This window comes from Ursus americanus, chromosome 11 (genome assembly GCF_024610735.1).
Source record: "Ursus americanus isolate L20-20 chromosome 11, mUrsAme1.1.p, whole genome shotgun sequence".
Taxonomy (NCBI): domain Eukaryota; kingdom Metazoa; phylum Chordata; class Mammalia; order Carnivora; family Ursidae; genus Ursus; species Ursus americanus.
The window spans coordinates 7,976,421-8,001,003 of record NC_142137.1 but is presented as its reverse complement, the minus strand read 5'-3'; the positions used below and the strand labels follow the sequence as shown (position 1 = coordinate 8,001,003).

General features: G+C 35.7%; 1 protein-coding gene across 2 annotated transcripts; it reads right to left on the bottom strand.

The window, feature by feature from the left end:
- Nucleotides 1-2,323: 2,323 nt before the first annotated feature.
- On the bottom strand, nucleotides 2,324-22,713 carry SPACA1 (sperm acrosome associated 1). Of its 2 annotated transcripts, none has more exons than XM_087865293.1 (7): nucleotides 22,488-22,713; nucleotides 17,165-17,221; nucleotides 10,508-10,609; nucleotides 9,720-9,826; nucleotides 8,921-9,056; nucleotides 3,018-3,138; nucleotides 2,324-2,480 (listed from the first exon to the last, which is right to left on the bottom strand). In XM_087865293.1, exons 1-7 carry the CDS (start codon nucleotides 22,711-22,713, stop codon nucleotides 2,324-2,326), a joined length of 906 nt encoding a protein of 301 aa, XP_087721419.1. The 2 variants fall into 2 exon arrangements, with proteins under 2 accessions (XP_087721419.1, XP_045663038.1); XM_045807082.2 differs by having other exon boundaries at nucleotides 22,494-22,713.
- Nucleotides 22,714-24,583: the final 1,870 nt, after the last annotated feature.

Below are 24,583 nucleotides of genomic sequence, written 5' to 3'. Positions count from 1 at the left end.
GAGACCTGGAGTGATTTCATTGACACCTCAAGCATATTTTAATCTACTTCAATATAAAGTTTGTTGATTATTATAACTAGTGCAGTGTGGTCATAGTACTTAAGAGAGGAGCCCCTGCTCTTGGGAATAGGACGACTTCAGGAAAGGCCATCAAAGTAAGTCTTTACGAGTGGAAGTTCTGAGTAACACCTAGATAGATCTAAGAGAGAAAGTGCTACTATGATCAAGATACATTGCTGATATGCAGTGTGTTACACATTATGAAAGACTAGTTCACTGAGTCTTAACTCCTTGTAAATAGACTTATCAGACAGCTCTGCTCCCCAAAACTGCATTTCTGAGTTGGTATAGTATTAACATTCATGTATGCTTTCACTTTTGTTCCACAGACCGCCAGTGAATTTGAAAAATATTACACCTTCATCCCTTTCTTGGAGAGTCACAATGTGCATAGCATATTGATGGGAAGTGCTGTGCTAAAGAAGTCTTCAACTCATATGACCATGAAAACTTTTTTTCGGAAGACATTTATGTCTCAATAAGGATAGTCTTAGTAAAGCTGCTGTATCAAACAATCTCTAACCTTCAGTGGCTTAAAATACCAAGGTTTTCTTCTATCTCATGCTACATATCTATTGTTGGTTGACTGGAGATCCTGTGCCATGTGAGCCTCACTCTGGGATCCAAGGTGTGAGAAGTCACCATGTAAGCATTGCTGCTTGGTCTAGCAGAGAGGAGATGTTTTCACAGTGAAATATTCTAGTCTGAAAGTGACACTTGGAATTTTGTCTCACAACTCATTGGTCAGAACTAGTTACATGGCCCCTACCCGACCATATGGCTGGAGAATAGACGGTCAGAAATACTCAGTGAACAGCACTGACAACTAAACCTGTTAACCTGACTGAACATTCATGGTAATTGAAATACAATTTAGAAACCACAGCTATTCATGGTTCTAAAAATAAGGATAATAATAACCATTCAAGAATGTTCAACACCTATGCCATACTTAATCAGGAATAAGAAATAAGGAAGGCTGACTTTTTTTCCCCACATTTATCTAGGAGGAAGAGGGGTGTCACCAAAAAAACACAATTATTTTGGAAGATTTTATTAAAACAATTTCTTTTCCCTTTGAAGTCTCTCGTGGAATTCCCACAACAGGTAACAATCATTTTCCAGCCAATTCTCCATTGCTTCTCTCAAATACAAATATAAAATAGGAAGCTTGGATAATTCCACAAAACAGCCTATTTCTAGGCTACTAGAGGGATGTATACAATAATGCCCATTTACAGTGTCTTCTTCACAGATAGGCAGAGTTAATGCTGTCATCAGGTAAATCTTGTAATAAGAGCAATAAAGTTGTCATTGAATTCATCTATAAAAAATTAAGTTTATTTTGTGCTACTATCATAAGCTCTGAAAATTAATTTCTGATAAGTCCACCAAATCAAACTGTCTAGTGCCTTGGTATCTGGCATGATAGTTGGCCATAACTGTATCACATAATGACACAGCACAAAATGACAGTGATGACGTTCAGAAATAAGAAATAATGGCTTTGAGATGTCATTATCTGTATACCAAACACAATGAAGGTTCTTATCAGTGGACATTCAAAAGTCCTTAATTTACTTTTTTCTGTGAGAAATACAGGGCATGTTAAATTTATATCATTTACTCAGCCATCTCCAAGTTCCACCCCAGTTCCTCCTTACAGACTTCTTTTATACAATCATAGTTACATTACCTAAAATAATGTAAAATGCTTTGTGTGATTCTTGGCATGGAGTAGTTACTAAGTGTTGGTGGTTGTTGTTGCTGTTATTATTATTATTATTATTTCATGTCTTACAAGTGAATCCTTGTATGTCACATGCCCTGCAGGAATTCTTAAAGTATGATTTGTTTTAGTTGTTCAACCCAGTCCTCCCAGAATAGAGAAAGTCTAATATGCAAGGCATCTTCTATTTTACATTTTTCTTATTTGGGACAAAACAGGCAAATCACCTTAGAAGTGACTGAACTGATCAAAAATGTGTTTAGAATAGTGTGTGTGTGTGTGTGTGTGTACCTCTCATAAATGTTACCAAGTAATTATCTGAAATGGCAAATGTTGAAACAAATTAAGATAATTTTCGATAATACCATCACAAAGATACACTGATTAAAACAGCCCCTTCTCATATTACATTACCTTCAGACCGTGGGAAATCACTTGCAATCTTATTAAAGTATTTCACCGTATATTTTATTTTTATAGTAATGAATCTGATATGCTCTCCTCTCCTTTGGTTTCTTATATATCATCCATATGTCATTCATTCCATTCACTTAAAGCATCATCTTCATTTCCAGGTATTTCTGTTGGTGATTGATCAAGAGAAGTTGAATCTTTGTATCTCGTTGAACTGAGCTCAGACTGTATCTCAGTTGTTGAGGCTTTTTCTCCCCAGAAAGACTTGACTGCCCCCCTGAAGAAGCAAAAACAAACAAAAACCCGTCAAGAACTGAAAACCAAAACTAAATAGATATATATAATTTTCTATAATTAGAAGTGCCTCCTTAGTCACAATCTATTTTTAGTTTGTGGTGTATCTGCTACATTTATGATAGTAGATGAGTCTGCAGACTGTTCCAGGGGTGTAAACTCATGTAAGTATTAGAAATATTCTTTTAAAAAACGAATTAGAGTAGGTTACACTAACCAAGTTTTAGAGTTGTGAGAACTACAACTGAACAATACACATATTCATTCAAAACACTCTTTTTAAAGCAATTACTATGTAAAATTATAAAAATTGCTTTAAATCTCTCTTGTGACGGGAAGCAAGTTGTGAGCTCAGGTAACCTGAAGTAGAATAGTTGCAGGAGGTATACAAGGTGTTAGACTGTTTCAAGACGCATATGGGAGGCATCATGGGCAGGGCTTTGGGTTCATCAAACAAGAAGGGGGGACGAGAAGGAGGACATCAAGCAAGGGTGATGACTCAGCTCAGCCCTTCACCTACCAGTTTATAATTATGAAGATCAGTATAAAGATCACAAATATACAGATAATAACTCCTATGGTCAGCACAAAAACTAAGACTGCATCAGTGTCTGGTCGGCTTGATCTTTTCATTTGCAATTCTAGAGAAAAAACACACACCTGATGATTATTACTACTGGAAAAAAAAGAGATATATCTACATGGAAACTATATCTAAAAACAACTCTAAAAAAACACAAAGAATTAGTGGAAAGAAAGTTATTAGTAAACTTGCTTGTGACCTTTGAAATGTCCTTTTCAAACATGCAGAAAAGTCAAAAGAATTTAACAATGAACATCCTGTATTCCCACTAGCTAGATACTACCATCAACATTTTACTATCCATTTCTCCATCCTTCTACAAATTCATTGATCCATCTTATTTTTTCAATGCATTTCAACATAAATTGCTAATGTTTGCACACTTCCCATAAAAATCTTCAACAGGCATATCAAACAAGTTCAATACTTGTTTATATTTTTTATTTTGAGGTAAAATTTACAATGAATTGCACAAAGATATTAAATGTACATTTATTTAGTTTTGACAAATGCAAACACACATATATAATTCAAACCCTATGAAGACACAGAACATTGCTATAACCCATCAACTCCCTTGAGCCCCTCACAGCTAATTCCTGACCCATCCTCCAGAGGCAGCTACTCTACTGATTTTCTTTTCCACCACAGATTAGTTCTGCCTACTTTAGAACTTTATAGGAATGGAAACATACACTATGTATTCCTTCATGTGAGGCTTTTTTACTCAGCCTGTTTTAAAAAATTCACCCATACTGTTGCATGTAACAATAGTTTTTCCTTTTTGTTAATGACTAGTATTCCAATTTGTTTATTCATTCTTCTACTGATGGGACATCTAGGCTGCTGCAGCTTTAAGCTATTATAAATAAACTGTTATGAATATTTTTATGCAGGTCATCTGCAAACATACATTTTCACTTCTCTTGGATAAATACCTAAGAGTGGAACTGCTAGGTCATAAGGTAGAGGTACACTTAATTTTCCAAGAAACTGTTAAGATCTTTGCCCCAACTGAACCCTCTTACACTGTCGGTGGGAATGCAAGTTGGTACAGCCACTCTGGAAAACAGTGTGGATGTCCCTCAAAAAGTTAAAAACAGAGCTACCCTATGACCCAGCAATTGCACTACTAGGTATTTACCCCAAAGATACAGACGTAGTGAAGAGAAGGGCCATATGCTCCCCAATGTTCATAGCAGCATTGTCCACAATAGCTAAACTGTGGAAGGAGCCAAGATGCCCTTCAACAGACGAATGGATAAAGAAGATGTGGTCCATATTATACAATGGAATAATAGCCATCAGAAAGAATGATTACCCAACATTTGCAGCAACATGGACGGGACTGGAGGAGATTATGCTAAGTGAAATAAGTCAAGCAGAGAAAGACAACTATCATATGATTTCTCTCATTTATGGAACATAAGAAATAGCAGGAAGATCAGTAGAAGGAAGGGAAGAATGAAGGGGGGGGAAGAAGGGGGAATGAACCATGAGAGACTATGGACTCTGGGAAACAAACTGAGGGCTTCAGAGGGGAGGGGAAGGGGGGATTGGGATAGGCCAGTGATGGGTATTAAGGAGGGCACAAATTGCATGAAGCCCTGGGTGTTATATGCAAACAATGAATCATGGAACACTACATCAAAAACAAATGATGTACTGTATGATGACTAACATAACATAATAAAAATAAAAAAAAAAGAATGGGAAGTCAGGTGTGGTGATATCCAAAAATTGTATTTAATATTTAAAAAATGTCAACAAATTATGCATTCATACTAGATACAGCTACACATATTAAAAAAAAAAAAAGATCTTTGCCCAAACTGATTGTACTGGTTATACATGTCTTGTGAATTATTTTCTCTCAGGTTTTGGCTTGCCTATTCATTTTTCTAATGATTTATTTTAATGAGCTAAAGTTTTTAATTTTGATGAAGGCTGATTTATCAATGTTCCCTTTTATGGTGATTGTTTTCTGAGTCATAACTAAGATACCCTTGCCTACTCCAGTAATCATTCAGATTTTCTCCTATGTTTCCATTTTAAAGCTCTTTTTAGTTTTTACATTTAGGATTATGACATCTCTCTCATTTTTACATATGTTGTGAGGTACGGTTTGAAGTTTATTTTTTATGCAAATATCCGCACCACACTTTTAAATTAGACATTCTCTCTCATACCTTTCTGCTCTTCCTGCAAACAAGACGATCAAAGAGACAAAGCCAGTCTACTGTATGTATTATAACATTCCTACATTGTAAATTGGTGAAAAGCCAATTTACATCAAATATTACTTACTTTACCAATTATATAGCTTTTTGTGGTTCTTCCCAGTCCCCCAAATCATAAGATCATAAAGAATTTGTGTGGAAAAGGACAGAGAGATCACCACGTGCAACTACTGAATTACACAGATAAGTAAACCAATGTTCAGGGCCGTTTAATGATTTGTGCAACTATATTTTGTATATTGCAGTATTTTAATTTTTGTAAGTACCACTCTATCAGAAGTAGTTTCCTGTATGGGCAATCTCAACTGCTTATCTGTCTGGATTTTCGTCCTACTCTTTAAACACCATGGAGTACAATTTTTCATTTTCCTTAGTAATTCCAGTGACGTAAACTCTAAATAGTTCCAAGTGTGACGGAGAAATCACATCTTAATTATATTCCAACACTGTTGGATTTTTAAAAATCTTTTTGTTTTTGATAATTTTAGATTTACAGAAGCAGTGAGATTTTTAAAGCTCAAATGAAAGACACCTTTTAGGATTAAAACCTGAGAAGAAGAAATGCCAAATTCCTTTCCATTTATGCACTACCCTGCAATACTAGCCAAGAGAGGATAAAGAGTGAGAGGTATAAAGATTTTACTTTATTTCAAGGGTAGTCTTCTTGCAAGGATTATTTTTATATCTAGATTACTTTTATATCTAAAAAAATAGGCTGCATTTCCTATTGAAATTTCTTAATGAAAAATACACTAAATTTTGATGTTCTCACTTCTTAGAAAAACTAAGCTATGTTTGCATTCGTTTTCTAGGGCCATGATAACAGAGTACCACAAACTGGATAACTTAAAAACAACAAATTTATTGTCTCATGGTTCTAGAGGCTGAAAGTCTGAATGCAAGGTATTGGTAAGGCCATGCTCACTCCAAAGCCTCTGGGGGCGGTCCTTCCTTTCTTCTTCCTATTTCTGGTGGCCCCAGATGTTCCCTGGCTTATGGCAATGTAACTCCAATCTCTGCCTCTGTTTTCACATGGCTATCTGCTCCCTGTGTGACTTTGTGTCTTCACATGACTTTCTCTTCTCTCTCATTCTGTATTTGTGTCCACATTTCCCTCTTATAAGGACACCAGTCATAGTGAATTAAAGGCCCACTCTATTCTAGTATGTATGACCTTATCTTAACTGAACAAATTACATCTGCAGTGATCCGGTTTCCAAACACAGTCACATTCTGAGGTTCTGGGAGTTAGAACTTGAGAAGGGAGACACAATTCAATCCATAACAATGCCTAACTATAAAGACAACTATTGTAGAAGTGAAAAATCTGATGTATAGGGGATGGATGGGAAATTTTCATTAACTAAACCATATTTACCCTAAAGATATTTCACTTGTGTATTGTTCAAGCTGGTGCCATATTGTGTTGACATTTATAGACAAAATATTTGTTTGATATCCAAACAGCCAAAAGGGTCTGTCACAGTGGTATTCCCAATTGTTATGTTTAAAAGAAACTAATTGATATCAAAGTGTTCTAAAAACATTTTGTCATTTAACCAGATCATGTACTGAGAAGGCAGAGCTAACCCGCCAGCCTTGGACTGCTACAAGAGAGACGTCAACTTTGTCTCACTTAAGGGCTAACATTTCAGGATCTGTGTTCTAGCCCTTAGCTTACACACTATCAAGTGCATATTGACTTCTGAAACAAACTAAGGGTTGCTGGAGGGGTGGGGGTGGCAGGAAGGGAGTAACTGGGTGATGGGCATTAAGGAGGCATGTGATGTAATGAGCACCGGGTGTTATATACAACTGATGCATCACTCAACACTACGAGACTAATAATACACTATATATTAATTAACTGAATTTAAATAAAATAAAATAAAAATTTTAAAAAAGATTTCTAGTCACAAGAAGAGCTATGGTCCTAACAAGGACTAGGCTGTGGGGACGAAACCTGAGAATGGTCCCCCAAAACTTTTAATACCCTGAACTAGTACTCAATGAGCTATTTTTTAGTTTCATGAGGTTTGGTCCTTTCTTGCCTTTTTTAGCAGTTTATTGAAATTATCCTTTTAATAACACTTGATATCTCAGCATTAGAGTCAGATTATTAGCTTTCACCATAAATGTTTTTTTAAAGACAGTAAAGACATTAAAGAAACTTATAGTTTATTTTTAAAAGTCATCCCTGAAACACTTTAGCTTATTTCCATTTTAATAAACAGTGTTATGCTGTATGGTATCTCTAAACTATAGCATAACTTCTTTACTTGGGATTGAGAGAAAGAATCCATGAATTCTCTTAAAATATCAGGTAGCTTTTGGCATATTTGTTTATGTGGGTATTTTTCTGGGAAAAGCCTCCAGAGCCTTGATTGGTTTCTCAAAAGAACTTGTGACCAAACCCCCTCATATCCTCAACAATAATGACAACCATAATAAAATGGTTAAGAGCAAAATGAACAAAAAAATAATTGGATATATTAGACATCATAGTCTAAACTGAAAGGACATGCACATGGATCTATTTTGCAAGGGAAGCACAGTTTCTTTTTTTTTTATAATTTTTATTTTATTATATTAGTCACCATACATTATATCCCTAGTTTTTGATGCAATGTTCCATAATTCATTATTTGCGTATAACACCTAGTGTACCATGCAATACATGCCCTCCTTAATATCCATCACCGGCCTATCCCAATCCCCCACCCCCCTCCCCTCTGAAGCCCTCGGTTTGTTTCCCAGAGCACAGTTTCTAACATGTAAAATTACATTCAGGACAAGATTTGTCTTTTGTGACATATGTTAAGGACTGCCGTATTATTTCATCAAAAAATATTTTCTTCAAATGAATAATTTTTGAAGAAACATGCTTTGACATAATGTTTCTTAATTTTATTATTTTATCGTATCAAAAAATTTATAAGCACACATGAGGATTCCGGTATCCATTTTCACTTTTGTGATAGAAGTAAGAGCATGTAATTCAAGTTAGAGGACTGTTCTTTGGCGATGCTTCAGGAATGCACCGTTTCCCAAAGTGAAACACATCTGACTCTATTTTGTGAAAAAGAAATTAGCACTACCTTGTAGGAAGTCTAAATGATACAAACCAGTGGTTTTCTAAAGGTTGTCTCCGAACCAGCAACACCTGGGAACTTGTTAGAAATGCAAACTATTAACCACAAGAGACTATGGACTCTGGGAAACAATCTTAGGGTTGGGGGGGGGGCTAGCGTGGTGATGGGTATTAAGGAGGGCATAAATTGCATGGTGCACTGGGTGTTATACGCAAACAATGAATCATGGAACACTACATCAAAAACTAATATTGTACTGTATGATGACTAACATACCATAATAAAAAAAATAAAATAAATCTTTATGTATAAAAAAAGACAAGAAATAAAGTTTAAATAGGGAAAAAAAAAAAAAGAAATGCAAACTATTATGTCAGCCCCACCCTAGATCTACTGAATTAGAAACTCTGGGAGTGGGGCTTTCAATCTGTTTCAATGAGCCCTCCAGATGATTTTGATGCTTTTTAAAGTTTGATATAAGCAAACCGAAACATTACTGGGCACTTACCACTTGTTGTATAGACTGTGAATTTAACAGATGCTATTATTTCATTATTATCCAAGGTGATACACTCAAAAACCAAGGGATGAACTTCCCTGCGTACTTCCAGGACTGCTGAATCATTTGCAAGGATAATGGGTTGCTATTTAAAAGGAAAACAAAAAGTACCAACATTCTTCATGTAAACTTAAGATCAGGAAACAATTTATTTCCCATAACAAAATAATAGTCATTGTCTCTCAGTGTAGGACAATAATAAATTATGCACATGGATTTTAGAGTCAGACAATCCAGACATCAAGTTCTAACCCTACCACTTCTGCCTGTGTGACCCAGGACAAGGTACTCTATGCTTCTCAGTTGCTTATCTGTAAAGTAGGTATAATGATAAGGATTACCTTATAGATTGTTATGTGGGAGAAAGAAACTGTAGCGCTTGATGTATGTCTGATATTTAATAAGTCCTCCATTAATGTTAGCTACTATTACCATCATACAATTCCCATACATACAAATGAAAGCTTTGCTTCCAAAATAGATTACTTTATATAAAAGGGATGTTTTTAAGTTCTGATAATAGCTGACCCCAAGACATATGTAAAGTTTTAGCTCCACTTAATAATGTAATTATTATTGCATTAAAATTCAATTCAATTTAAATCTCAATAATGACAAAGTTGTAAGATTTTTAACTTCACATTTATGCAAACTGCTTCTAAAGAGAGTTTTCTGATAGCCGCCAAGCACTGGGAAACAAATTTTATCACTCATAGAAAGCACCACATTACATATGTTTATTACTTACTTGGTCTGGCCTTAGAAGTTTCCAAATATATTTGAAACGATTTACAGGAGATGTATGAATACATGCCAGTCTAACACTTTCAAGACTTTCTGAAACTGGTCTACCCCCTAAAAATATGAAAAATTAAATACATTGATACCATTAGGCATTATAAATAGCTTTAATCAAAGGCTACTTTTAAGAGCCAGTTTCGGTTTTAAAATCAATTATATGTTGGAAGTTCTCAAAATTATTATTGAGGGTATGAGAGTAGAAGAGCAGAGAGGAGTAATGGATGCAATGTAAAGTCACCAAAGAAGCAGCTGGGAAATACCATAGCTGTGTGTTCCTTCAGCAGAATAAATAGCAAGGGCAATCAATTTAGTGATGTTTTAGATTAAACTTTGAGATCTGCTAGTGACTTTCAATTTACTGGTTAGAGAACCCCCACTAGAGATGATGAAATCTCAAAGTACTGTAATATGATATAGAACAGTTTTCAAAGTTTCCAATTTAAAGTTTGCCAATTTACTGATAAATTGTCATTCCCAAAGTGTCAAAAGTGTTTCACTATAGGACAGCCTTGACCACAGACCCTGAGTGTAATAAGTTTCCAGTGTATTAGGGAGAATATATGTTAAATTTTAGACAAATGTAAAGCAAAGAAGTAGAATTTTAAGTTTTATTATAATTTCCTTTCAGTATATCAATTGATCAATTCCTTCCACCCATGGCAACTTGAGGTTAAGGCTATTTCCCCAGAGTAAACTCTTCCCCTCCATCTCCCTCCAATACAGAGTTCAACTCACAGCCACAATCTACTGGTCCACGACATTCTTCCACGCGTACAATACACTTGGATTCACCTCCAGGGCATCCATTTGTTAGTATAACTTCTCTAATACCAACACCTTTGGTAAAAGAAATCAGCAAACGTTAAGAAAAATTCATTCCACTTTCTTTACTTTTCCATCTAGGTCTTTTTTGAGGCTTTTCTCCTAATTTCAGAAGTTAAATTCCTAAATTCAGAGTGATAACGGTTAGAATATTTTTATGCCCCTCATTTTGAATTATTTCATAAAATAGCATTTCCCAAAGTGAGTTACATAAACACTAGTTCCTCTAGTTGTTAACATAAGAAAAAAGGATTCCAAAATTATACACATCTGAAAATTATACATTAAATAAAATTAAAGTCTCCTCTTTATTACAGAATTTTGTTGGAACTTTTTTTTTAACATGATAGTAAATTAATGAGCTGATAGTAAATTAATGAGCTATTGTGTGTAAAGTTTCATAGATCTAAGATGTAAAATTTTTACATTTTAACATCTTTGAAATCAGAATTTATCTTAGAATTGACAGCATGTGCCAAATTGGCAGCATTTTTCCTTTATAGAGGTGCATAACATATGCTTCTCATAGCTGACAAAAGTCTTAGATTTGATGAAATATAGTAGGACACAGGGTCTCCCAAATTTGTCTGGCCATGGAAGTTTTAGAAGTGGTTTTGGAGCTCTGGAGGACATTCCAAAAATCACATTTTAAAACATAAATGATGCTTTTTAATATTTAGATTAGTAAATTCTCTGTATTAAATATAGGAGGACAAACTATTAATGACCAAATCTCAATTTCTAACAAGACACTCTCTTGAGATTTACCGCACTTTTTTACAAAAAGAAATCAAGTCTTTACTAACAGATCTCAGACCTCCATTAGGTTTGCTTTTCATCACCAGAATTGAGGAACATGATAAAATGTTCTATCATGTGAAACATGTCCTATGGTAAGTGACCTGTGATAAGACTGTGTAGCCACAGGCTAAGGAACAGTCCCTCTTGATTTCCTTGTCTACCAGATTCCCTTTTTCAGTCCCTGAAGATGTTAATCATAAAGCCATTCTCAACAGCAAGGGAGAGTTGAAGTCTAGAGATGACTTAAAACAGTGCTTCTCAAACTTTAGACTGCATACAATCACCTGGAAATCTTATTAAGAGGCAAATTCTGATTCAGTAGGTCTGGAGTAGGTTCTGAGATTCTGCATTTCTAACAAGCTCCCAGGCGATGCTGATGCAGCTGGTCTGTGGACCAAACTTTGAGTAGCAAGGGAGAGGACTCTACATGCGATAAGGAGATGAAAGGTTGGAAGAGGAAATATCTCTTTTCATTTTAATTTCTCAATTTTAATTCCAGCATAGTTAACATACAGTGTTATACTAGCTTCAGGTGTGTGATATATTGATTCAGCAATTCTATATATTACTCAGTGTTCATCGTAAGTGTACTTTTTGAAGAAAGATCTCTTTTGATTAAAAGAGATGCCTAAGAATGGCTGCAGTAGAGCTCTGTTGGATTTATAAAAGGTACCTCTCTAGATGCACAGCCTTCTTCTGAAATGCATAAATATTTTCCAAGCAACTTTATTTATGAATTTATTTAGCCAAATACAGTTCATTGTGATGATGTGTATAGGTGTGAGATTTTCTGTAAGTCGAAGTAACACTAAAAATCTGCCTGGGTATTCCAGAAAATGAAAACTTTTTGACTGCTAAAATATCGTTTTGAGAGTTCAATACAATTTTCACCAAAGTGCTTTTGTTCCTCTAAATCATTGTTATAAACTGAAAATATTTGTAAGTATTTTAAAATATTTTAGATGTAAAATGTTGCCTTTTAAGGTATCTTTCTCCTTAGAATTTATCACCACCTGACATATTACATGTTTTAATATTATGTTTTTGTTTTTATTATGTTCAGTTAGCCAACATACAGCAAGTACATCATTAGTTTTTGAGGTAGTGTTCAATGATTTATCAGTTGCGTATAACACCCAGTGCTCATCACAACACATGCCCTCCCTAATACCTATCACCTGCTTACTCCATCCCCCCACCCACCTCCCTTCTGTAACCCTCAGTTTGTTTCTCAGAGTCAAGTGTCTCTCATGGTTTGTCTCCCTCTCTGATTTCTTCCCATTCAGTTTTCCCTCCCTTCCCCTGTGGTCCTCTGTGCTATACCTTATGTTCCACATATGAGTGAAACCATATGATAATTGTCTTTCTCTGCTTGACTTATTTCACTTAGCACAATCCCTTCCAGTTTTCTCCATGTCAATGCAAATGGTAGGTATTCATCCTTCCCGATGGCTGAGTAATATTCCATTGTATATACAAACCACATCTTCTTTATCCATTCATCTGTTGAAAGACATCTGAGCTCCTTCCACAGTTTAGCTATTGTGGACTTTGCTGCTATGAACATCAGGGTGCATGTGCCCTTTCTTTTCACTAATCTGTATCTTTGGTGTAAATACCCACTAGTGCAATTGCTAAGTCATAGGATAGCTCTATACTTCTTGAGGAATCTCCATCTCATTTTCCAGAGTGGCTGCATCAGCTTGCATTCCCACCAACAGTGTAAAAGGGTTCCCCTTTCTCCACATCCTTGCCCACATTTGTTGTTTCCTGTCTTGTTAATTTGTGCCATTCTTACTGATGTAAGGTGGTATCTCATTGTGGTTTTTATTTGTATTTCCCTGATGGCTAATGATGTTGAACATTTTTTCATGTGTCTATTAGCCATTTGTATGTCTTTTTTGGAGAAGTGTCTGTTCATGTCTTCTGCCCATTTCTTGACTAGATTATTTGTTTTTGGGGTGTTGAGTTTGATAAGTTCTTTATAGATCTTGGATACCAGTCCTTTATCTGAAATGTCATTTGCAAATATCTTCCCCATTCCTGGGTTGCCTCTTAGTTTTATTGACTGTTTCCTTTGCTATGCAAAAGGTTTTATCTTGGTGAAGTCCCAAAAGCTCATTTTTGCTTTGTTTTCCTTGCCTTTAGAGACATGTCTTCAAAGAAGTTGCTGTGGCCAATGTTGAAGAGGTTACTGCCTATGCTCTCCTCTAGGATTTTGATGGATTCCTGTCTCACATTCAGGTCTTTCATCCATTTTGAGTTTTATCTTTGTGTATGGTGTAAGAGAATGGTCCAGTTACATTCTTCTGCATGTGGCTATCCAGTTTTCCCAGTACCATTTATTGAAGAGACTCTTTTTTTCCATTGGACATTCTTTCCTGCTTTGTTGAAGATTAGTTGACCATAGAGTTGAGGGTCCATTTCTGGGCTCTCTATTCTGTTCCATCAATCTATGTGACTGTTTTTGTGCCAATACCATGCTGTCTTGATGATTATAGCTTTGTAATAGAGTGTGAAGTCCAGAATTGTGATGCCCTCAGCTTTGGTTTTCTTTTTTAACAATAACCTGGTAATTCAGGGTCTTTTCTAGTTTCGTACAAATTTTAGATTTGTTCCAGCTCTGTAAAAAATGTCAATGGTATTTTGATAGGGATTGCATTAAAAGTAGATTGCTCTGGGCAGCACAGACATTTTAACAATGTTTATTCTTCCAATCCATGAGCATGGAATGTTTTTCCATCTCTTTGTGTCGTCCTCCATTTCTTTCATAAGTGTTTTGTAGTTTCTAGAGTATAGATCCCTTACCTCTTAGGTTAGGTTTATTCCTAGGTATCTTATGGTTTTTGGTGCTATTGTAAATGGAATCAATTCGTTTATTTCTCTTTCTTCAGTTACATTGTTAGTGTATAAAATGCAACTGATTTCTGTGCATTGATTTTGTATCCTGCCACATTGTTGAATTGCTATATGAGCTCTAGTAACTTGGGAGTGGAGTCTTTAGGTTTTCCACATAAAGTATCATGTCATCTGCAAAGAGAGAGTTAGACTTCTTCTTTGCCAATTTGAATGCCTTTTATTTCTTTTTGTTGTCTGATTGCTGAGGCTAAGACTTCTAGTACTATGCTGAACAATAATGGTAAGAGCGGGCATCCCTATTGTGTTCCTGACCTTAAGGGAAAAGCTCTCAGTTGTCCCCATTGAGAATGATATTCACTGTGGGCTTTTCATAAATGGCTTTTATGGTATTGAAGTATGTTCCCTCTATCCCTATACTTTGAAGAGTTTTAATCAGGAAAGGATGCTGTACTTTGTTAAATGCTTTTTCTGCATCAATTGAGAGGATCATATGGTTCTTGTCTTTCCTTTCTTAATGTGCTCTATCACGTTGATTGATTTCCAAATGTTGAACCACCCTTGCATGCCAGGAATAAATCCTACCTGCTTATAGTGAATAATCCTTTTTGGAAGGAACGCAAACACTTGGGAGTTAAAAAGCATCCTGCTAAAGAATGATTGGGTCAACCAGGAAGTTAAAGAACAACTTAAACAATTCATTGAAACTAATGTGAATGAAAACACGTCAGTCCAAAACCTATGGGATACTGCAAAGGTGGTCCTAAGAGGGAAACACATAGCCAGCCAAGCCTCTCTCAAAAAACTAGAAAAATCCCAAATGCACAAGCTAAACTTACATCTAAAGGACCTGGAGAAAGAACATCAAATAAGGCCTAAACCAAGCAGGAGAAGAGAAATAATAAAGATTAGAGCAGAAATCAAAGAAATAGAAATCAGAAAAACAGTAGAACAGATCAACAAAACTAGAATCTGGTTCTTTGAAAGAATTAATAAGATCAATAAACCTCTGTCCAGACTTTTCCAAAAGAAAAGGGGAAGGACCCAAATTAATAAAATCATGAATGAAAGGGGAGAGATCATGACTAACACCAAGGAAATAGAAACAATTATTAGAAATTATTACCAGCAACTATATGCAACAAAGTAAGCAATCTCGAAGAAATGGACGCATTCCTGGAAACTTGTAAACTACCAAGACTGAAACAGGAAGAAACAGACAATCTGAACAGACCATAACCAGCAAGCAAACTGAAGTAGTAATCAAAAACCTCCCAAAAAATAAGAGTCCAGGGCCAGATGGCTTCCCAAGGGAATTCTACCAAACGTTTAAAGAATAAATAATACCTATTCTACTGAAGCTGTTTCAAAAAATAGAAAAACTTCCAAACTTGTTCTATGAGACCAGTTTTAATATTATTTTTTTCTTTGCCCCTATATACACCCCTTGAAGGCAAGGAGTTTCTTCTGCTTTGTTCTAGCACTTATAACAGTGCCTGGCACATAGTAGGCAAAATTCAAAAAATCATGTGATGAATGAATAAATATGTAATTTCTGAAACACATCTTTAAATAATAGAATAATACAACAAAAATTACTAGAATTGCCATAAAAATAATTCTCTACCTGTGAAATTTCTCAAGGCAGCAAAAGAAAGATGTAAATTACAAATGAATATTCACAAGTTTATTACATGTATTCCTCTGATTTGTGACTCTGACGCACTAAGAAGTTAAAGTAAAACATGGGCTTAAAATTATCTTAAGGGACAGAAAGTAGAACAGTGATTGTCAGGGGCTGTGGGGAGGGGAGAGCAGAGAGTTGTGTTTAATGGGTACGGAGTTTTCACTTCAGGCTAACGAAAAAGTTCTGGAGATTGATGGTGGTAATGGCTGCACAACAATGTGAACATGTTTAATGTCACCTAGTTGTACATTTAAAAATGGTTAAAGTAGTAAATTTTATGTTAGGTTTGTTTTGCCACAATAAAAATACGTTAACTCAATTATAAATAATTCAAGTGTAATTTTTTTAAAAAATCATTCTGCTATAGGTCTGCATGGATTTTCTGTCTTCTTACCATTTGGTTTTTCTCTTTCCCTCCCTTCACTAGCCTTTTTTTTTCCAGGCAGTTCTATTTAGAATAAACTTAATTTTATTGTGAATTATCTACTGTCTTATCAGCATGCTAGTCTATAGTGGTTGTCAAAAGATGGTCTTCTAACCAGCAGCATCAGCTTTATTTGTGAACTTGTTTAGAAATACAAATTCTTAGGCTCCTCCAAAGGCCCAGTGAGTTAGTAACTCTGGGGTAGGTCCAGCAGTCTGTGTTTTAACAAGCCCTGCAGGCGCTTAGGGTGAACACTTAAGTTTGAGAAACACTGGTCTATTATAGTATATGCAGCCTTAATCTCACCCCTGTGTAAGGGATTTTGTGTCCAATTTCTGTTCATGGAATGATACAAGGAAGTAATAGTTTTTGAATATTGTCTTCCCCCCAAAGCTAATACCTCTTTTCTCCAAGACATAACATATGAATTGAAGAAACGTAGAATTTAGAATAGACTATTACAAATAGGCAAATTTGTTGATTTGCCACACAGTGTGTGGGAAGACATCTGTTAGATGCATCACATCTTTCATCTTGTGAACATCTGTGAGATAAAGTTTTACTTGGTGAAGGCAATTTATGCCAAATATATATACATATACATATATATATATATGGAGCTGGCTTAAAATAATACTTAAGAGGTTATGCACTGAAAATATCTTACCTTTTGAGTTTTGTGTGTAAATTATAGTTTGAGAGATAAATGAAAGTACACAAATTACAAATAAAAATTGCCCGTTTTTACCTTTCCTTCCCCCCAAATACAATATTGTTGATTTATCTGCTCTATGCTACTTACCACATGTAACGGTGCACATCCCAAATTCTACTTCTTTGACTACTGTCGTATTTGAAACTAAACATAAAGTGCAAAGATACATTATTTAATCATATGAAAACTTCTCAAAGGGAAAAACTCTTACTTGAGGATGAGGGATACAAGCACTTATCATACGGGAAGCAGATAGTTTTTAAGTTTTATTAAATCAGAAAAGCAATGTCATTCCTAGTCCATCTTCTATTATTGCTTAAATCAAAAGAAGCCTAAACTTTTAAAGAAATGGATTAAATTAGGAAATACCTTGCAAAGGTCTATATTTAAACTTTTACATAAATTAAAAATAATTTTTTTCATCAGCTCAATACATGGTGAGTTAAAGTTTTACAGGTCAGAAAAACAAAACAAAAGTCTGCCAATTGCGGGGCTCAATTTTTTTCTATTCTCTATTTTTCAAAAAAATTTGAGTGCATCATTTACATCCAAAAATAAGTCTTTATACCAAATGTTCATTAAAATTATGTTGTAGAATGGTTCTATGCATTCTTAGGTTAAGATGATAAATTATTCCCAAGAATTTATTTAGCAGGATGATTTAGGAATATACATATATTTGAGTAGTTAAATATTGTTGATTTTAAATCATGTTTCTCTGTTTCTAATTGTTCTGAAGTTTGGCATTGTTTCCACCAGCTATAGGATATAACCAATTCTTCGTAGCAGATGAGGACTAATATCTCAATATAAAAAATATTACATGAGGTGTTAGAATTTTTTTAAGCATTGTATCCTAATTTAACAATATTACATGGGAAAGTACAATGGAACTGGAGTCCAAATTGCTGCTTCTACAACTAATCAGCTGAGTTTGAGCAAATTACGTAAACTGTCAGACCTAGTTAGCTCTTCTGCAAAAATTTGGAAGGGAGAACCTATCTTATTTGATTAAGAATTAAATGAGAGTATTTTTAAAAATTAAATAATACATGTGAAAACCTTCTGTAACTTATTTAGTGCTATAAACATGCTTAAGATATCATAACTTCATTCACACTCAGTGCACATCACATTTTTTTCGTGTTCTGATTACTGTAAGAGAATACCTTCATAAACATTGCTATTCCACACTTACAAGCACCAAATACAGTTCCCTGAATACAGAGTATGCTCTTGATGTATGTATGTTAAGTAAATCAATATTGACTTTGTTAAATTATTTGGACTATCATGATCAATTTTGAATTGATGTTTTTGCTTGAAATGCTTGGATACTTTGTGCTGGCACACTATGAGATATAAATTAAAAGCCAAATCTTGAACATAAAAAACACAGGTAGGAGAATGAGTTAATACTTTTAAACTTTTAAATATGACCTCTTTCCAGAAACCATTAAAATATTATTAATCAATTAATCAATCAGCCCTACTATTCACTACCTATGCTACTTTGAGAAAGTTACTTAAGTTCTCCTAATTTCAGAAAAAGATTGGAGTTAATAAGATGATCTCTAAAGTCCTTTTTGGCTTTGAGTGCCCATTAGGTCATTCAACGACTTCCATTTTTTATGGGAATCCTATAATGATGGGTCAGAGAAATTACATGTATCTGGACTTCAGTGTGTTATTTGTCAAAATTTACCTGAGTAGAAAGGAAAAATATGGTCTGATTGTCAGTAAACTTTTATGTGTAACTCATTAAACAGTAATATCCACTGATGCTAACTAATTGGTTGGTATCAATGTGTAAGGAATTATGTCACAGGACTCTGTCCTGTTTAATATTTTCATTAATGACCTAGAAAATATTGGTATCATGCTGACTGAATCCAGAGATTCTGAAAAAGTAGAAAGGATAGCAAATATGTTTGAAGATAAATCTGGCTCTAAAAATGCCATGATGGAATATTACATAAGACTAACAAAATGAAACCTTTAGAGAAGTAAGTCTTGCACGTAGAGCTGAAAAGTAACTGTCCCCAAAATATGATAGGCTGTCTTAATTTGATAGAACAGGTGAAAATGAGTGAAGATTTCAATAGTAAGTTCAATAGCAGTCAAGACTGTGCTGAGGCCATCCCAGAAATCTGCTTGGTTTTAGACTTTACTGATAAAAACCACTGTCATCCACAATGATGCAGATAACGATCCTACTCTTTTTTGTTCTGGCCAGATCCTGGAATGTTCTCTTCAATTCTGGACAGTACACTTTAACTTGGTATATACTATCAGAGTCCAATTTTAATTTTTGAATTTCTTTTGTAAGAGTTGATATATAAGGTTGATATTTCATAACTTTTATTCTTTCTTAGAGGTGTTCCAAAGAAAAAGAGAAAATACAGTTATATTTATATAGGATAAAACTTATTTTAAGGAATGAAACTCATTTTATTTTGCAATTATTATGTAGATCTATTGTTGGTCCCTTTTACAAATTTAAGGAAGGATATGGGTATAGGATAACTATAAATCTAAGGGTCTAGGTATAGGTATACCCTTAGATTTATAAAAGGTATGAGTATATAAATGGCAAAAAAGGTATGGAGGAGTATAAGTAAATCTAACATAATATTTTAGTAATTTTTCCTATATTTTTAAACATTTTGTTATTTCATCATCTACAATGATGGATTTTATTATTTCTTATTGATTATTCCCAGCTATGTGTTTTTAGAAAAAGACTAAGATAATGAAATGGAAGAAAGTTTGGAACTGCCTACAAGGATGATCAATTGTAAAATAAATCATAGCTATTATATTATCCTTTGTTTTCTTATTTCCTTCCCTCAAGTATTGCATCATCTTTCAGGAAAATATAAAAGAACTCTAGAGGCACCTTTCTGGTAGTCTATTTTCAGCTTGCATTGGACACAGTTTGAGATTTTTTAATTTTTCTTTTTTTTTTATCTTTTCTTTTTGGTCCATTAAAGGTAAAAAGAAGAAAATTGACAGAGAAAAAATTCCACAATTGTTGGATGAATCAGAAGATGAACATAGACAGCAGCACCTTAGATGCTGATGATGGTGAAACTGATTGCATAAGCAAAATGAGTGAGAGATGACGATAACTTAGATGAATATCCTAGATGAATTTTCTCTAACTCAAGAATCAATGAATTAATATTACATTTCTAAGGATGAAAAGGATATATGGTATTCTCATCCAGTTAGTCTTTCAACAGGAAGGACTTGATCCTGAAATGTTTTGTGAAAAGAAGCTGGACCATACTGCTTTGCTAAAAAGATGTGGACAACATGCTTTCTTTTTTAAAGCTGTTTATCCACCAAAATTTACTTGATAACAGGTTTGTAAATGGAAAGATCATGATGGCAGGTATGTATTCAAAGGTGACTAAAAAGAAAATAGATGATGTAGAAATAAATAAAATTAATTGGATCAATCATTCTGATTGGTGTTTATAAACCTAAAATGAAAGCATTTTGCAATTATGGAACAAATAACATGGTAGTCTTCTCATTAACAAAATATGTGGCTTCACAGTTTTCAAAAGTATTGTGTTTTGACAATGCACAAAGTAATAAACTAGAATCTATTAGAGATGTACTTGAAATCTGGAATCAGTACTTAAAAGATGGATACAATCCAGACTCATGCCTAATGGTTAGTGAGCATTTAGTTGCATTCGAAGTATCTTTCCCATTTGGGATATATACATCTTCAAAACCAGGAAATATGGAATAAAAGTTTGGAGTTTTCCATATTTACACTCTTATTAAAATTTCAAATTAGTTGTTTTCAGTAACCCTTATTCTTACTTTTGTAAATTACTTGTAAAATGCTTTAAATTTAAAAAAAAAGGCCATTGGATAGCAAATAGTGATGAATGTTTTTACTGGTCCACTGAGGGTAAGGGGCTTTGTCAAATTTTTATAATGGCTCTGGAAATTTTCCAATCTTAGACACCTCCAATTGTTTACAGTTCTGAATTCTCACTGTCCCCAGGAAAAAGCAACTATGCATGAAATCGTACAAATAAAATTCCAAAAAATACACAGACTCCCTAAAGTTCAAGGATGAGGAAACTGAGACCGTGAGAGAATAAGTAACTTGCTCACATTTTAATTTGTATCTAAGGCATTATAACTTGATTGCCTGGGTTTAGCTTAAACTCTATTTAGCATTTTACAGGTAGAACTATCCTTTGAACAGTTTAATACTAAAATTAATTCAATTACTTTTAAAACTGTGAAGCAACAGTTATTAAATTTTAGAACATATTTTGTCTAGTCTCTTTCACATTTCCAAAGTCAGGGACCTCTCCAAGTTCCCTGTAATGCAATGTTATGAAGGCAATGCAAACCTCCATCCCACCATTAACCTCAGATACTTAATTTCTCTCCATCGCTTAAGGTCACTATCTGTCATCAGGAAATAAAAGAAAGGCAGATAAATACAGCATCTATTCTACACGTACAGGAGAAAGGAGATTGCCAAGGACATTAAAAGACTCTTGGCTGGATCATTTATAGAGAAAGGGAATCATTTCTCCTTTAGATGGCTGCAAACCAGCAACTGGCCTTCTACCTACCAGCATGTGAGTTACTAACCAATATAACATGTATAATAGCTTGTCAGGTTTTATTGCTTAATGAGCCAGCAGAATGAGGCAAATTTATGGACCAAGCACAGGCTCATTCTCCCTTGGTTAACAGGTATCCAACAAAACCACTAGTTGGATCTCTTGATAGGTGTTTTCCACCATTCCTCTGTGGATGGAAGTTGAATGTACAAATATTACACCACCACGCTACAGAGATGCTCAAGGTAGAGCTGCATGAAGCTGACATGGGGCTTCTGGGCAGTTTTGTCAGCATTTTGGTCTAAGATGTGTCACAGTGAGGGGCATTCTTAATTCTTTTGAATTCCAACCTAAAAAGCAAATGTGGAAAGGAGTAAGACCTCAAGCAATTTGGAACTTAAAAACAAAACAAAACAAAACAACAAACCTACAATGGGAAAGAAAAACATGTAACTGCAAGGAGTCAAAATAATTCCCATTGGTGAGAGGTTACTCCCGGACTCCTACCCCTAAAAAAAAAAAAAAAAAAAAAAAAAAAAGTGGGGGGAGGGCATCTCTTTTCTTGTCCAGAGCAATATTTAACAGTAATTCGGTAACAACTCCTATGTACGTGCTTATTTGTTTTTCTTGCTATGGCCTTGGAGAATTAGCACATTCTCTTCAAAGCCATTAGGCATATGGAAAAAAGTATAAATTCGAGGCTGTTTGCAAGCGAGCTCTACAGATGTTAACAGGGTTAATAATTCTCATTGTCCTCGGAGGGCAGGGCTTTACCCTCAACTGGCCCACGTCAAGGAGCCTCCCGCCCTCACCATCCTCCTCAGGCACAGACTGGGCTTCGTTCTCAGCCTCGCTCTCGCTCTCGGCCTCCTCCTCGCCCTCATTCTCGCCCTCGCCCTCGCCCTCATGGGCCAAGCCGGGATCCTGGGCGGCGGTGACGTTCGTCCCACACGCGGACTGGAGGCCCGCCAGGAGCAGCCAGCCGACCGTCAGCAGCAGCCCGTTGGAGCAGCCCGCGCCCCCGGGGCTCATGGTTCTCGGCCCCGACGGCCGACCAAGGCGCAGTCGCAGCCGCCCGCTCCTGACAAGAGGTGCGTCGAAGAGAGTAGCCGCCAGACTCCGAACCCCCGAGCCGCGCCCGGGCAACCATTGAGGCGTCACGGCTCGTCACCGGCGAGCAGAAGGCCACCTGACCTCCCAGAGCCGCTGGAACGCGCGCGCGGCTGCCTGTCGCACCTCACTCGGCACTTCCGACGGCGCTTGGGCCGCGCGGCTCGCTTTCCGGCGTTGCAGGTGCGCAAGCGGAGGCGCCGGCCGCGCGCCTTTCCTCCGTTACTAAGCAACCCGCTAGCCACAGCCTCTGGCCTTTCTTGCTCATCCTTCTCTCTTTTGAAAGATCTTCGTCCTTCCTACGTTTACTCCTCTCCAAACCATATCCCTAGACCCTGAAGCACTCTTCGTGTGAGTTGGTTTCAAATTCCTCGCACAGATTATCCAACCCGGCATGTATCAAGAAGGATTTGTCATGGCCTTATTAAGTATGGTGCCCCAAACTAGATCCATAGCTGCAGGTGAGGCTTGATTTGCGGAGGATAGAAGAACGCGCTTTCTTTCTTGGATCTGAATCTTTTGTTAATAATACACCTGAGTGTGTATTTCTGTTTTAAGATTTTGTGCTGTGCCATCAATTCCATGTGGGGCTTCTTTATGCTAGAGTGGGGGATGGGGAGAGAAGGGAAGAGGGGAAGGTACAACTATCCCCAAGCTTTTTGTACTCCATTCCTTTTTTGGATAGCTGATGTTTTTGGAACCAAACCTAGAACCTTTGTCCTGTTAATTTCTGTCTTCTTACTTTGTGCCTATTTTTTAGCCTCATTGAGATTTTTTTGAACTCTCATTCTGTTGTCTTACCCGTATTAGGTATTTCACCCAAGTTTGATTTGGAAAATATGTCTCTTTCAGGTCACTAACACAAATGTTAGAAAGGGTAACAGGCCAAGAATAGGGCTAAGAGGCCACTCTCTGACAAGAATCCATTAATCAACACATTGATTTAACCCAAGAATCAATTATTTTACCAAAAAGAAATCCTGTCTTTTGCTAAGGTTGAATCAGACTAGAAGCAAGAATACCTTGGCATTGCCACTTGAATCAGAAAATCCTAGAGGTAAGTGTAATCTCCCCCATCCTCTTAATGGTATTCAGTATCAATATGCCCAAATATATCATAGAAATAAGTGAAATCCCATTAAGTTCCTTCCATTGGTAGTGGTAATTTCAACAAGTCTTTTTAAAATAATTCAGCCTTCTTTAGGAATAGAAACAGAGACTTTTTGAGTCAGAGGTTTAGAAATCCTGTAATACTCCAATCCCTTCATTTTTAAGTGAGGAGATTAGGAACTGACTCTCCAGTAAATGGCTCAGGTAAGATCATCCGGCAAATTATTTGTAAAGCAGGCTCTCACAACCACATCTCCTGAATGCTCATTCAGTGCTTAGTGATTCATATAATTTAAAGTTAACAATGAAGAAGCATTCAGTGCGGTAATTGAGAGTCAAGAGTTCAAGCACTAAAAACAAATTAGGGTTGAAATTTTTTTATCTTGTTATTCCAAGTTTGATTAGATCTAATAGCTACAATGTGGTAGTAAGAGAATATTGATGAATAGATGGTTCAATAGGTTTATGTGTGCAATTTGAAACAGAGCTCATTTGGCTATGTTTCTAGATGATATTATCCCATACTTTGAGGTTTAATATCAATTCCTATGGGACATGAGCTTAAGTGAACTTAAGGCATACACTCTGGCTTTTGGAACATGTGTATAGCCAGCCAAGGCAGACTAACAGATAAGCAAGCAACTGAGAAAGGTGTTAGGAGGGTTGATTACTTGAAACAAAA

Bases quoted from the DNA above. Each gene is read 5' to 3' on its own strand.
- SPACA1 (XM_087865293.1), bottom strand. From the start codon at position 22,713: ATGAGCCCCGGGGGCGCGGGCTGCTCCAACGGGCTGCTGCTGACGGTC. The intron at 10,610-17,164 runs GTAAGTAGCATA...CTTTTACCAAAG, and splicing joins GATGTGCACCGTTACATGTG to GTGTTGGTATTAGAGAAGTT. The intron at 9,057-9,719 runs GTAAGTAATAAA...CCTTTTAAATAG, and splicing joins AACTTCTAAGGCCAGACCAA to CAACCCATTATCCTTGCAAA.